We start from the raw sequence: 16,166 nt of genomic DNA on the forward strand, positions 1-16,166 counted from the left end.
TCCTGCATTTCGGCCTTGTGGAGATTCTCGTTTTCAGCCATGCTTGTTGTGAATGTTAGGCAGAGATCCCGGTTTTCAGCCTCAAAGGCATCCAATTTTTCGCAGAGATCCTGCTTTTCGGCCTCGCTGGCCTTCAGTTTTTGACACAAATCCTGCATTTCGGCCTTGTGGAGATCCTGGTTTTCAGCCATGCTTGCTGTAAATGTTATGCAGAGATCCTGGTTTTCAGCCTCACAGGCATCCAATTTTTTGCAGAGATCCTGCTTTTCAGCCTCACAGGCATCCAATTTTTTGCAGAGATCCTGCATTTCAGCCTCACTGGCACTGAGCTTCTCTTTTAGATGCTCTACCTCTCGGTGAAGATATTGGTTCTCTTCTACCCATATCTTGATCTTCTCTGGTGGCTCAGCGGCACTGGGGGATATTCCTCCTGTACAGCGTTCATCCACCTGCTCCAGCCAGAACCGCTTGACCTCATTGAACTGGTTTCCGGGTTCCGGGCCTTTGGGTTGGTTCTCTTTCTCCTGTGCCTTGATCATCTCTGGTGGCTCAGTGGCGCTGGGGCACATGTCCCCTGCACAGCATTTTGCCTTTTCTTGCTTCTCCAGCCAGAACCGCTCGACCTCATTGAACTGGTCGTCAGGTTCAGGGCTTCTGGCTTCGGGCTCTGGGTATAGTTGGCCCATCAGCTCAGATTCCTGCTCCTGGAGACTTTTGGCTTCCCTTAGTGGGTCTTTCTGGATCATTGTGATCTCTTCCACATCTTGTAGTTTTTCTAATTTTTCTTTTTTATCTTTCTCCTTTGCAAGTTCTTCCCAGAGACTTTTTGTCTCGGTCGGTTCTTGCTGCTGTTTGTTAGATTGTGAATGTGGTCTCTCCATGTCTCAGTTGTGGCTGTGGTAAGTCTCGGGTGGGGGGTGAGATCTGTTAGCTGTCACTCTCTTTTATGACATCGGTATAGGTGGTGATGAGGTAACCACTGTGACGTCACCTTTTGAACAATGACAGACTGTGACGAAATTGCTGTCACCCAGGTCACAGAGGGTTAATAACACGGCAGCGCCTCAGCCAATCAGAGCGCAGGTCTGAAACACGTGGGCAGGCCAGACCCCCTCGCTGAACGGTGAAGATGTGAGTCAGATAAAAGCATCAAGAACTACAGATAATGTTGAGCAGCAGTTGTGTGTGTGTGTGTGTGTGTGTGTGTGTGTGTGTGTGTGTGTGTGTGTGTGTGTGTGTGTGTGTGTGTGTGTGTGTGTGTGTGTGTGTGTGTTAAGCCCTGAAATGTGCCGAGGGACGCGGTAACCTTAGTATATGTGAAGCTAGCGAGCTAACAGCAGTAACATTGAGTGATGAACACTTGAGCATTCTCAGTTCGCGCAGAGCTGTTTGACAGCTCGGCTGGAAACAGGAGAAAAACGTGACATCATGTCGATCAGCTGGAGAACGGGATATATATATATATATATATATATATATATATATATATATATATATATATATATATATATATGTGTGTGTGTGTGTGTGTGTGTGTGTGTGTGTGTTTACACATACATATATACACATACATATATAGGCTACACACACACACACACACACACACACACACATACTGGATAAAAAAGAACACATAAGTTTAAGTAAAACAGGAAAAGTTTAGTCTGATTTAAGTTCAGACAGTGAGAAAGCAAATGTTAGGCTATGTGTGTTTTTATACAGTGTATGTAAACTTATGGTTTCAACTGTATAAATTAACCAATACATATAGGCTACATAGAATAAACATCAATACATAATTAAAGATAAGATGCATACAGAAATAAATGTGCGTGTAGATATGTAACATCTGTATGTATGTCTGTGTGTGTGTGTGTGTGTGAGAGAGAGAGAGAGAGAGAGAGAGAGAGAGAGAGAGAGAGAGAGAGAGAGAGAGAGAGAGAGAGAGAGAGCTGTTTGGCTGTTTGACAGCTCGGCTGGAAACATCATGTCGATCAGCTCACAGGAACCTCCCGTTCTCCTCTGCTGGAAGCTCCGGCACAGCTCCCGGAGAACAGGGGCTGTGCCGGCCCGGCTGCTGAGCCCAGGCGGCCGAGCTGACTGTCACCTGCGGTTCACCTGTCGGTGTGTGAAGCCGCGCCCGAGTGTTTAGTCTGGCTGACCGAGCTACTGAAGCAACACGTGGTTTGCCAGGGACATTAATATTTAGTCAGGTTCACTCTTGTGCTTTCATTAATACACACACACACACACACACACACTGTATAAAAAAGAACACATAACACTTAAGTTTAAGTAAAACAGGAAAAGTTTAGTCTGATTTAAGGTCAGACAGTGAGAAAGCAAATGTTAGACTATGTGTGTTTTTATACAGTGTATGTAAACTTATGGTTTCAACTGTATAAATTAACTAATAAATATACATAGAATAAACATCGATACATAATTACATTACATAATTATGCATACAGAAATAAATGTGCGTGTAGTAACATCTGTATGTGTGTGTGTGTGTGTGTGTGTGTGTGTGTGTGTGTGTGAAAAATAGGACACCTCATGAAAGCCTGTGTTGTTGTTTTTTGTATAACATAGCCAAGTTAAACATATGGGAAACTGATCTGTTTTATGACAATATTGAGAGATCCAAGTCAGTGTTTCCATAGGCGGAGTTTGAAATTTGCGCTGGGGGGGGCAAACATTTTTTTTTATTATTATTTTATTTATTACGATACCAAACATAATGTAATTCAGATTTATTTCTGAAAATAATCTTATTTTATTGCATTGCTTAAATGTTTATAGATATATATACAGGAAAAAAAAAATATTGGACCTATTTTTGACTCAATGTAGTTTCACATTTCAGACGCTAGGGGGGGCAATGCCCCCCCCCCCCCCCCCCCGCCCCCATTAAATGCCCATTAGTCCGACAGCCCGTTATCTGACCTGAAGCCGCCCTATCCCCAACCCCCAGTGGCAGTTCTGCCTATGTTGCCGCCCTAGGCAAAATTACTGGCTTGCGCTCTTTCATGTTACTACTCCAACCCCGCCCGCGCCCCTGCGGCACCAGTCGGCCGCGGCACCGGGGCACCATCAGTCGGCATCAGGCGGCACCATCAGTCGTCATCAGGCCGCTCACCTGTCAGATCTGGCAGACCTGACCGGGTGGGCGCAGTCGGCTGCCCCAACCCCAACCATAACCACAACCATAACCATAATGGCCTGTCGGACTTATGGGAACAGTGGGCTTCTTTTTCCGGGACAAAGGGAAGAGATAGGTTTAATAAGTTTTATAGTTTTTGAAAAAAATAGAGTGATGGACTTCATAATTTGAAATAGGTTTAAGTGTACAAAAGTTTCTTCAGTATCAGGGCTACATTTTGGTGAAAGTTGCAAAGCTGTAGCACATATGGTTGATTTGTTATGAATTTTCAAAGTTTTGAAATTTAGAGGCTTGCTGTAGTGCCACCATCAGGACTATTGGCTTGAGTTTGCATGTGAATGTATCTGGCATGGGACTGGACCTTTGTGCAAAATTTGGTGATTTTTCACGCATGGGAAATAGGACTTCCTCGGAAGAAAGAAAGAAAGAAGAACACGCAGGAACATTAGAGGGACCTGGCAGCTTAGGCTGTCTGACCCCTAATAAAGGCTTACAAATAACACTTTTGCACAAGGACTAAAGGCAGCACCCAGTGAATAATTCATTGTATGATGGGTGAAGTATTCTTGGAGTGTACTGGTGGAGAGCTCTTATATTCATTTCATTACACTTTCATAGATAGGGCAATGAGAAGAAGAAAGACAACAATAATAATAATAATAATAATAATAATAATAATCAATTTTATTTAAAGGCGCCTTTCTTGGCACTCAAGGTCACCGGAACACCGGAACACATTTAAAAACATCAGAACACTAAAAACATCGGAACACATTTAAGAACAGCGGCAATAAAGGATAAAAGCAACAGAAAGGGTGGAGGAGGAATGAAGGAGGGATCAAGAGAAGTGGTGGGGAGGGTGAAAGGATAGAAGGCTGGAGGGGGAGGAGTGATGGCAGGCCTCCAGCCTTATTTAGAGAGGAATATCATGTGGTTTGTCTGGAGGGTCCAGTTGTTGCCCTGGGGAATGTCCAGGAATAGAAGGAGGAGACGTGGAAGCAGAGGAGGAGGAGGAGGAGACAGAGTTGATTTCTTAGCTGCCTTTCTTTCAGCTCCTATTTCTTTCAACTTGGCTGAGCCCTTCGTTTGTTCGTCTTCCTCCAGTTTCCCCTGTGTTATGACCCATCCCTCACACTTCTTCCCTTCCCTTTTCTTACTCACTCTCTACCAATCTCTTCTCACACTTCCACCCCCTGTTTTTTTCTCACCCAACAAGAGGAGCAATACTGCTGAAAACTCTTGAGCCATGCAGGGCATCAGCTGGTGCTGTCAGTCAGGCTCTGGCCGGACACTTGATGAAGCAAAGGAGGTGACATCAGTCGACCAAGAGAGGAGCTATGAGAGGATGGCATGGCAGTCGAGCTCTCTCTCTCTCTCTCTCTCTCTCTCTCTCTCTCTCTCTCTCTCTCTCTCTCTCTCTCTGGCCCTCAGGGAAGCAAATTGTGATGGCTGGGGGGGGTGAGGGGAAGATAAGTGAGGAGAAACAGATGGAGGTGATGAAAATCAGGGAGGATTCAGGGAAGGGAGAAGAGAGGGGAGTCCGGTCGAGAGGAGGACGGTTAAGAAAAGGGAATCGGGCAAATAAAGAAAAGGTGTGGACTGTGGAGTGTGATGGGTGCAACAGGAAAGAGGAGAGAGGCAGAGAGGAAGAGACAATGAAAAGGCGTCAGGTTCAAGAAATGGGGGAGCAGAGCAAAGGGTGGGTGAGAGAGGGCAAATTTAGATGAAAAGACAAGACTGGGTAGCACAAGATGAGACATTTGGTGAGAGAAGATGAGCTTGGATGAGACAAAACTAGGTTGGGTGACATGAAGTTGGGTGAGACAGGAGCGGGTTTGCTGAGAGAGGATAAAGTTAGGTGTTACAGTACATTAAGTGGCATTAATGACTAATTGCACAACATCTAAACAAATTATTCTATTTGTGCCCCCTGACAGGAAAGTATAGTAAGTACAGCCATGGTACTCCAAAGCAATGTATCTAAAAAAACTATTGGTCAGATTGCTGTGAAATTTGGTGAACACTTTCATGCTCCCCAGAGGATGAACCCTGTCAGTGTCTGTGACTTCATGCCCCTTCCCTCTAGCCCTACCATCAGGCAAAAATGTGGCTTGTACAAAAAAAAATCTCAACATCTGTTAGGTGGATTACATGAAATTTGGTGAGTGTATTCATACTCCACAGATGATAAACCCTTTCAATTATGGTGATTTTTCCTCTAACACCACCCTCAGTATTTCTAATTCTATTGGGCTGGTTGTCATTAAATTTGGTAAGCACATTCATGCTACCCAGAGCATGCACCCTGTCAACTTTGGTGACCTCATGACCCATCCTCTGGCACCTCCCATGGACCAAACGTTCGATTCAGCATATATTTAAATGTAGAGGTGGGATTGCTATGTGATTTGCTGAGTGGACTTCCCAGAGAATGAGTTTTGGTGAGCTCATGTCCCAGTCCACCAACGCATTAATTAAAACACTATGACATTTTGTAACTACATTTATGCACCCACAAAGAGAGATCCTAACACACTCCCCATTTCATTAACCCTATGGTAATCTTACAACATTTGCTTCAGTGCCACCCTCAGCTAAATGTGCATACCCCCGTCCTCCACCGCTTGCCTTCCTCCATCATCGACCATATCAGCAGTGCACTAGCAGCGAAACCCATGCATGTTTAACAGACAGTAGAAAATTTAAATCCCCAGCTGCCAAAATGACAACACTCCCCGAAAATGGCATCTTTGCAAATGAAAGCACAAAGGAGAATTAAAAAAAATGATGCACATGAACCACATGAATATCAACTGTGAGCATGCTGTTAACATTGCGTTCTGTCAATACCAATATCCTGGACAATAAAGACACGATGATTGATCTCGCCAGTGTCAGTGTCTATCTTTGAACACCTGTGAAGAATCTTTATGAGTGCTGTTTGCAGTTCATCATGCTGTACGCACACTGTACAAGTATGTGTCAGGGTGGCTTTGTGTGTGTGTGTGTGTGTGTGTGTGTGTGTGTGTGTGTGTGTGTGTGTGTGTGTGTGTGTGTGTGCATATGCTCAACATGTACAAATAGGAATATTGTTGAGGTGCATTGCGCAGACTGTTCATGAGCCCAAACACACTCACAGCAACAAGCCAAACCTGCACATGACTGTGGTAATTGGTCCTGCAGACCACTCAGACTATGGGCCTTGGGAATATTTATATTTGCAAAGCCAACGAAACTCTAGCAGTTCAAGGATTACAAGATGAAATGGGATCAGTCTTGTGGGAGAGCATGGCAGAGGGAGAGATTAGCAGCTGACAAGGTCACTCTCTGTGCTTCAGACAGGCCACAAACCATGCAAAAGTGGAGAGAGAGAGAGAGAGACAGAAAGAGAGATGGTGATGGAGAGAGGCAGAAAAAGAAAGACAGACAGAAAAGTAAAGTGTGGCTCAAACAGTGACGGGACAAAGAAGCCACAAAACAAGTTGAGGGTCACTCATTATTTCATTTTACAGCTGTTTTAAGATAATGACTGCTGATATACCACAGTAGAGATTCAACCCATATCCAGTCAATGAAAGCATTTATATTTGCAGTCCTAAGCACTCAGGTCTTTCCAGGAAAAATCCTCTGCCGCACAGGAAATGATGCCTTTTATGCTTCTGGTTTGTTTGGAATAAAAACAAGAAGAACTGAGTAGTTAGCATGAGCAGTGATAGCCACCATGGCTGAGAGAATTCAGCTCTGGCTTTTCTATATATGTACTTCAAGCATTACATCAGTGTATCTGTCCGCACATTGTGATAATGAGTACCCCAATGCTATTCTAGGCTTTTATCTGATTCTTATTGGTCAAAAGCTCTAGTTTCTAAGCCCACAATTATTTTGTCAGAGGAGGCATCATTTTCAAGTAGCAGACATCTGATTTCGGAGCAAAATTCTACCCTTCTCCTGTGTCTCAACACTTTTGCAGCAGTATGGGAGTAAAGAGTAGTCATGGTGACAGTTCGTTTGTCACCACAGAGGTTCATGCACCAGATAAATACCTGCTGTGAGCATACCATGTAGTTAAGCCTCGTCGCTGATTGATGAACTAATTGTGGGCTGCATGTCCTGCCTGTGGCTGTGTGAGCCGTTTTGTTTATGGCGAGCGATTGATTGGGGGAGTAGAGCCGTGCGAGAACTACTGCAAGTCCATTTGCACGCCTCTTAAGTTACAGATGTCACAAGTGCAAGGACAAGTCAGAGGCAGCGCGGACAGGGAGATGGGCGGATAGATGGGTTTGCAGACATTGAGAGAGGGTCAGAGAGTCTGTGTATGGAGGGGTGCTAAGCTGTGGGTGCATTTATGTGTGTGATGTGTGTGTAGCTCGGGGGTGGGTTGTGTGTGTGAGTGTACAGTATGTGAAATCTAGAGTATCCATCTGCTGTGAGATGCCCAGTTGATCCTTCGCCAAAATAACCTCCTGCGGCTCACTGCCTGATTTTTTTTTTTTTTTAATAAATGTCATTGAGATGACAGCTCTTGTCCTTTATCTAAATATGGGGGATTGGAAAGAGCGTGACACAAGTGGATGTCCATCAGGATGTTGTAAGCAGGGTGTTCATTGGCCGCCTGTTATCCAAGGAAGCAGGTTCTTGCCCAATCCTGATCATTTTCAGGAAAAGTGTGGCGCATGCGAGGGTACTTATGGAAGCGGGGGAGGCCAACGTGCTGCCTCAACTGTGTAGCAGCGAGACTTTCTCTCCCAGCCGTCTGTCGTTCCCCCTGGTGTGTGACGTGCAGCAGAGCCGGCCACCATGGTAAGAAACTTGAAGAGGGAGGATGAGGAGAGGGGAAGCAGAAAGGAGGAGGAAACCTCATTTGATGAGATGTTTGAGGATTTTTTTTGGCATTCTCTCTACTTTTTCCATGGATGAGGAGCAAGGCTAAATGGCTGAAGATGGAGATTATTAGTTGATGTGGAAATGGACTTCACACACACTCACTGGAGCAGATGTATACATACACACACACACATAATGACCTAACAATGTTTACCTGACAGCTGGAGTTGCATGGATTTCTGGACAGGTGATGTTCAGCGTGGAACATGATGCTGGGAAATTTAATGTTCTGCTTTGTTGTTGACTGGTAACATGCTTTTGGAAACTATTTTACATAATCATAGATTTACTTATGACCCCAAATCAAGTTACTCCTCTTTGTTGTTTGTTAAGAGCTTGGTAAGTTTTTCGCTTGCTTTTGGGTTCTATCACATTTAAATAGACTCAGTAAGCTAGATATTTCAATTAGACATAGTGATGCCAAAGATACAACCACACAGCTGAGTAAACTGAGAAGGCATGCCGCCCTCTCCGGGTGTCATTACTTAGGACGTTCACCTTTTAGAAAATCCCTCTCAAATCCTTCCCTAAGTCTCATCTTTAAAAATAGCTTTAAAGTGAGATGGTAAGAAAAAAAAAAAAAACTGAGCCCAGGACTTAATTTGACCTTTATATTTCCAAGGGATTAATGTGATAAAATGAGCTTCTGACAACAACAACATCATCTAAACAACATGGAAAAAAATGGATTGCAAAGATGCCTGACATGGCTTTCAGTGAAGCTGCCCCCCCATACCACTGAGAAGCAGGAGTGTGGTGTTTAAAGGGGAAAACCACTCAATTTACAAATTCCTTCATGTCATTTATGCTGTGACTTAAAAGCATACATTTATCAATTTATTAATTCTCTACTAAAGCTACTACAAGTGACTGCTGAGCTCATTTCTGTGCTAAATACAAAGAAAAAGAGGGTAACACTGTGAAGAGAGGTTTCCATCGGAAATATTCAAACTTGTGATGTCATCTGGTATAAAATCTGTGGATGAGCCATAGAAAAAGGAATAGCTGGAGAGCAGCAGCTATGAATGTTAAGGGTACAGTTTGTTGGCTCAAACCAGAGTAAAACAGAGTAAAGCTAATTTTAGTTTAAAAACTCAAGCTGACATGCTGCATTTCCACAGAATCAAACTGCAGTTCATTATGAGTGAAGCAGTTCCAGACCTCATACCTGGTGACAACTCAAGTTTGAGAAGGTTGTTCATGTTCATAAGTATTGATATATGACTGTCCTGGATTGTAGGAATAACAAGTAGGAAATGATACACTGTTGAGTGCTGTTCCCCTTTAAGGCTCGTCATTGACAAGTGTGGCCAGTTGGCAGGGGATTAAACATGAGTTGCTGCCTAACTTGAGTATTTACTTCTTCTCACCTCTTACCTGACGTCAGGCTGTTTCCACTTCTTGGCTGTCACTTCATCAGTGACGGTTGTCTGTCTGGTTTTAGGTTTCTCTGTTTTTCTCCGGCTTGATGGACAGAAAGGGGGTTTATTTTCAAGAGGAGGAGAAGAGGCTTACACATTATGAAATATTATATATAGAACAACAGTTCACTGTGTCAGCAGCCCTTCTGTTAAATATGATCAAATCACAGTTCAAATCCTTCATCTGAATCTCATTTCTCCGGCCACTTATCACTTCAAAAACACAATCATAACTTATGTCTGTTATTTTTATTTTATTTTGCCTATGTAGTAACTTCTCTATACTGCTATTTTTACCAGCACCTTCAATTTGATGCAGCTGCGCCCTGTATTGTGCTTTGATAAATAAATAGCAGCCATTTTGTAAATATACCCTTAACCATAAGACATATTCAGAGGCAAATTCCTAATTTGTGTATATAAAAACCCTTAGTAACAACTTCATCTGTAGATACAGCTTCTTAAATAAAATAATCTGCAATGTTGTTAATATTTTAATGACATTTTTAAAAAACTTTTTAGCATGTATTTTTGTGTAATTATATTGCATTTGTAAATCAATTAATGAATTACACAGCACGGAAATGAATAAAATCAAACTAGTATTTTTAAATTAATTATTAGTAGTAGTAGTATTATTTTAATAAATTATTAATCCATCATCCATTATATATTAGATTACATACATTACATATCAATACATTTTAATTATTTATTAATACATTGTAGAGTCTATGTTAAAATACACTGTGTGGTGTATTTTTAACAAAGAACGAGATTTTTTTTTTTTTCTTATTCAGTGACCATGTCCCATTATGGTAGCAGTTATTATTAGGACAATGAATGTTTTGAACAACTTGAATGGGCAGCACTGCCCACACAGTTGCTCCAGCATTGTCCCTATGCTTTAGTTGCATCAGGACATCCTGTCATCAGGAAATAATAGAAAACATTTTTAATCATGTACTTCAGTTATTTACATCTTGCAGGGAGTGTTGCCCATCTTACAAACAATCAAACTGTACATTTTGAAGTATTTGTTGATCCACTAATATGTAATCCATCCTCAGTTCAGTGTGTGCATGTGTGTGTTGGTGTGATACAATGTGACCAAAACCTGAATAATCTGGTAAAGGCTCAGTTCATGGATGTTGCCTTTCTAAAAATTGCCCTAAACTCTATGACAGTCTGGTCTCACCATCATGAATCCTGATACCTGCTGAAGTCAGGCACGCATCAATGTCTGGTAGGCATTTTAAAATCAACCCATAGGGGGCACCAAAAATATCACAGATTTAGATTACAGTCAGGGGTTACGGGTGTGGTCTTTAACATGTTTATTAGGGTTGTTATGATAGATTATCATTTAAAAAAAAAAAAAAAAAAAAAAAAACTTGATCTGGATGTTAGAATCTCTGTTTTTAACATGCATAAGTTACATCTGACAACTTGTATGACTTTCAGCTTTTGCTTGTATGTGGAATAAAGCAGGCCAGTAACTGCCTTGGGTTTAGTTTTGGATTGATGGTTGAACATATTCACACCATTTTTGCACTTAAAGTAGGAGAGTCTACAAAGTTTGAGGAAGATAATTCTGTCTTGGACAAATGTTGATATTGGCCAGGCTTTCTTTGTTGACCTGCACCAGACTAATTTAGGTTTCTCTTCTCTGGTAATCCTCCATATCAAAGGAATCAACCTGGGAGCTGCACTGCTGCTCCTCCCCAAAGAGGAACTGTTTGGAACATCTTATTATATTAATCAGGCACACGGTGTTGGTATTCTTGCCACCAGATCTTGCATTAAAAACCACCAGTTTATGAGAGGCTACTATTATATGAGTATACAATGCAGTTTATTCTCAACCATGTTGTCAGGTGCATGGTGATAAGTTGCTAAATGGGGCCGTAACCAAAAATGGGATTAATTTGTCCTTTTTATCAGCATATTTTTTTTTTTTTTTAGTTTTAGTGTGGTAGAATGTATTGTGTTTGTGTCTGCGTGCGTGCGTGCATGTGTGTGTATATGTGGGTGAGTTGTGGTGAAGTTAAAGATATATGATGCTGAACATTCCCTCCTCTAGCATTTTTCCTATCATTTTCCTCTTTGAACTCTCATCAAACACCCATACGAGTGTTTAGCTCACCCATATGGGATGTTAATGATGTTACTGATGCAATCACTGATGTGTTTAGCCAGTTTGACATTAATATCAGGATGTATTCAAGTGTATGCAGCTGCTTCACGGAATTATTCCTCTCTCTCTCTCCTCATCCTCTTTCGCCTCCGTTCCTCCTCCACCCTTTTTCATCCACCTACTTTAAGCCCACTGACGCCCAAAGCGACGCCCGCTCCTTCCTGAGCGAGGAGATGATTACAGGTTAGTCTTTCTGTCTCAGTTACTCACTTAGTGATTTCTCCTGGTGAAATGTTTACTTTAATTTCTGACTTCCTGCTGTTTGTAACAATTTATATGACATTTGTTTGTCCATAATTTGGATTGAGCAGTCATCAAAGAATAAGCACATCTATTGTATTTTATTCTATACCTTTGATAGAATGTTTTTGATACAATATTTTCTTATGGATTTCCCTCAGTTTTAGGTGAAACTTGGCTTATCCATGTTTCAGGTTAAACAATATCTTTCTCTGTCCAGAGTTCAAGGCTGCCTTCGACATGTTCGACACTGACGGTGGCGGTGACATCAGCACCAAGGAGTTGGGTACCGTGATGAGGATGCTGGGCCAGAACCCGTCAAGAGAGGAGTTGGATGCCATCATCGAGGAGGTCGATGAGGACGGTGAGATCCCCTTCTAAACAAAAATAGGGCAAATGGTGCCCTGAAGGAGGAATATATCCAGAATTTTACAGGCCAATAAAGACGGGATCAAGGGATAAAGAAGGGATCAAGTTGCCATCCTGGACATTTCCCTGTTAGCTGGACAGAAAACAGGGATGAGCTGTTGTTTTTTTTCTCAGTAGCCCATGTAGGCTACTTGTTAAGAGCATTTCACTGTGATTAATAAATGGCATAATAATTTGCAATACAAGATAAGGTAATGTAATGTGAAGAGGTCATTTTTGCAAAATTGCAGTTTTTCTCTCATTGCATTCCTGGACCTGATTTGTTGTTTGGGGTGGTTTTCTTATTCCTGCAATATATTGCAGAAATGATATTTCCAATAGAGTTACAATGGCGTTTCCTAGTAAATAAATATTCAACTGTATGGAACATCAAAGATCACAAATGAATGATATACATTGTATAAGTCAAGTAGAATCGGAGGACAAAGATGCAAATCACATTATGTACCGCTTCCTCATCACTCCCTCCATCTTGACCTCATGCATTTCGTCCCCCTCTCTGTTTTCTTCCTCCCCCGACTCCACCTCAGGCAGCGGCACCATTGACTTCGAGGAGTTCTTGGTCATGATGGTGCAACAGCTAAAGGAGGACCAGGCCGGAAAGACTGAGGAGGAGCTATCGGAATGCTTCCGTATTTTTGACAAGTACGACAACTGAAACTAATGGAAGAACCAAATCCAGACATCTCTGGTCTTCACATAATGCTGTTTTAGTGACAGTCACAATACAGCTCAATTTAAAGACTATATAAAAGTTTGCGACCTTTATAATTACACACCCCATTGAAAAAACCTTTATATATTCACATATATTCATATATATTCATATTCATTCATATACATTCAACCAAGTACATGGTTTTTATAGTATAGGGCAACTCAGTCAGTTATTTATGAACATGAAAAATTTTCTTCCAAACAGGAAACCAGTGACCTCAGACTCAAATTTGTGATGTTACAAACTTGGTGTGTATTGACAGTGAATAGGATAACATACACTAAATGCAACCAGACTATAGTGTGTTAGAGTCGTAACTTTAAAGCAATGTATGTACTGTCAGAGACAAGTCTTTTCTTCTAATTCTGATTTTGTAAAACAAAGTTTTTACATGATCTGTATCAAAATGGTGTCGAGAACAAAAGAAGACAGGTGAATCCCACAGAAAAAGACAGATTACCAACTATTTGTACAATTCAATATCATAAGCCCTTATTACTCCTTTAAGCTGCTAAGCCATGTTCCAAGTAACACATGAATGGATGCAAGAACATGACAAGTGTTAAGAAAAACTGGCTTTAGGCTGCACTTCAGGTGTGTGTGTGTGTGTGTGTGTGTGTTATAGGAAGGCACAGAGGACTGAATCCCTGTGAGAGGTGACGTATCCCTGAATGACCTTGTTACTGTTTCTGTGCCACAGGAATGGAGATGGTTTCATCGACCGCGAGGAGTTTGGAGACATCCTCCATCTCACTGGAGAGCAAATCACAGAAGAAGAGATCGATGAGATGATGGCGGACTCCGACACAAACAAAGATGGAAAGATCGACTTTGATGGTAAGAGGCCTCAAATGTATGAAGAGTGAAAACAGTGAGCAAATATCAGCAAATATTGCACAAACAGAGAAAAATAAGCTTGATGCTCATGGATTTCTGACACTTTATTAAACATTTTCAACAGTTCAACTGGATCACAGACAAGGGAATGAAATATTTTTTACACATGTAGGGGAATCTTGGCTGTCAATTGGAAAACCTCAAATGAGAATGATGTAATGATTCTGCAGTGGACAAAATGCATGAATTTCCAGAATGCATGTATTATATCAGAGAAGTGTCATCTTAAGCTGGAGGTCCCACATGCCTTTAACCGCACTGTATTGTCATTATAAATACATTTTGACTGATCTATAACATGAAAATGAAAAAGTTTTACATTAGATTAGATTGAATGACAGAGTGTAATGGATGAATACAGTGGAGCAGAAACTAAAAAAGGCAGTGGATGCAGAATATATTTTTATTTTATTTTTTTTTTTATTCATTATTGCAAAAAGACAAATATAATGAATAATGTTTTTACTTTGGACCGCTATGGAAATAAGCACTCATATTCATTTGAATGTTTGTTTCTATTATTTTTTGTGTGTTTACATTCATTTTTAATTAACAATTTGTATAAAATGTGTTTGAGTTGATTTATTCCTCCATTCATCAATCAGATGAATGAATAAATAAATTAATGTATGGTGGTGATTGATGTGATTGATTGATTAAATCTCTCTCTCTCTCTCCCTCCCTCCAGAATTTCTGAAAATGATGGAGAATGTCCAGTAATGACACCAACATTCCTCAGTGGCCCTTTCCTCTCACTTCTTCTCCAGCTCGGACAGAACAGAAAGCAAAGGAAATCATCCTCCGACTCGGCACACCACCTGTACTCCAAGCCCAGATGGAGCGCTACAAGAAAATCCAAAAAAGATTACGTGCATCGCGTACTTTGAGAGATAGCAAAATGAAAGGCTGTTAACCCCGCCCCCGCCCCCCAGCCGTTTTCATGTTAGCCCAGGGGCATGTTGGGATGTCTATAAATATCTGTTCAAACCTTTTAAGACGAAGGCGCTTTCCTCTGACTGCCTCCTTGCGCCGGCCACCCAGCTGTCCCCTGGCAGCTGCTGCTCCTCCAGAAATGCTACCCTCACCCCACCCCACCCCACCCCCTCACCCCACTCCTCTAAATTTCCTCTGAGTCTCTCTCCTCCACCCTGTTCTGTGCTTTCCAAATAAACCTACTTTCCTCCTTCCCTTCACTGTTCATCGTTGCAAGTTATTGGCATGCTCCCCACCGACATTACCTGTTCTGCTCAATTGTCTTTATCTTTTAGTGCTCTGCCTATGAACACATTACCACTGACTTGCTTTTCCTTGCACACACACACACACACACACACATAAAACACCCACATCCATGAGCACAAATACTCACACCAAACACAAAATCACAGACATATACACATGTATACACACAATGCCTGCTACCCTCCAGCTCATACACACTTTATACATGGTTAACAACACAGGCTGTTCCCCTTAAACTCCCTCAAACACACACACACACACACACACACACACACACAAACAACAGCAACAACCTCAACCTAGCCTCGATGAAGATCTTTGCCTCTTTTTGCACTTTTTGAGAGTGCCACACCATCCATATGCCATTGCTGATAATGTGAGGAAAATTTGCAGTGATCTGAGAAAGGCTCAAGTGCGGCTTTGCTCCATTTGTTCTTCACCCAGACAGCCAGTGATAGCTCTGTTAATGATGCGTCTTCATGCAGCCTTCCCCCTGCACAGAAATAGCCCCCTCAGCCCCCCACCCCTCCCTCCCCGGTGGCTCAGCCCAGCCTGAGAGGTGAAGCCGAAGAGGTTGCAGCCTCTCGGTCTCGGAGCACAGAGGCTTGAGGCGTACGGTCAGAGCAGGCGAGCAAATTCTCCCTTTGGAAACCGCTGCTCTTCCACTGAGTATATAGCCGGCGACCCCTCCTACCAACATCCCTCCCCTTTTCTCCATCGCCCTGCTCTCCTTCACATCCTATCACCCATCCTCTCCCCTTCTCTCTGCCACCTTGCTCTCCTGTCTCTTTCTCACCATCGCAACCCTCCCCTCAGGAACCCCCCGCCATTTAAGGAGCATCAGCTTGTGTTTATCTGCGATGTGGCATAGTCATGACGGCTGTGAACCCCCTTACTCCACCTCTGTCTCCCTGTCCCAACTCAGCCTGGGAGCTGCCTGCTATTCAGGGCACAGCCAAGGAGCGGTGGGGTTGG

At 42.2% G+C, this 16,166-nt stretch overlaps 1 protein-coding gene across 1 annotated transcript; it reads left to right on the plus strand.

The window, feature by feature from the left end:
• Window positions 1–7,889: 7,889 nt before the first annotated feature.
• On the plus strand, window positions 7,890–15,125 carry tnnc2.1 (troponin C2, fast skeletal type, tandem duplicate 1). The gene is made up of 6 exons (XM_030056237.1): window positions 7,890–7,963; window positions 11,794–11,848; window positions 12,126–12,269; window positions 12,865–12,979; window positions 13,753–13,889; window positions 14,638–15,125. Exons 1-6 carry the CDS (start codon window positions 7,961–7,963, stop codon window positions 14,667–14,669), a joined length of 486 nt encoding a protein of 161 aa, XP_029912097.1. The 5' UTR covers window positions 7,890–7,960; the 3' UTR covers window positions 14,670–15,125.
• Window positions 15,126–16,166: the final 1,041 nt, after the last annotated feature.

Source organism: Myripristis murdjan, chromosome 7 (assembly GCF_902150065.1).
Source record: "Myripristis murdjan chromosome 7, fMyrMur1.1, whole genome shotgun sequence".
Taxonomy (NCBI): Eukaryota; Metazoa; Chordata; class Actinopteri; order Holocentriformes; family Holocentridae; genus Myripristis; species Myripristis murdjan.

Coding starts and splice junctions, on each gene's coding strand:
- tnnc2.1 (XM_030056237.1), top strand. Junction 12,270..12,864: donor CGAGGAGGTCGATGAGGACG/GTGAGATCCCCT, acceptor ACTCCACCTCAG/GCAGCGGCACCATTGACTTC. Junction 12,980..13,752: donor TGCTTCCGTATTTTTGACAA/GTACGACAACTG, acceptor TCTGTGCCACAG/GAATGGAGATGGTTTCATCG.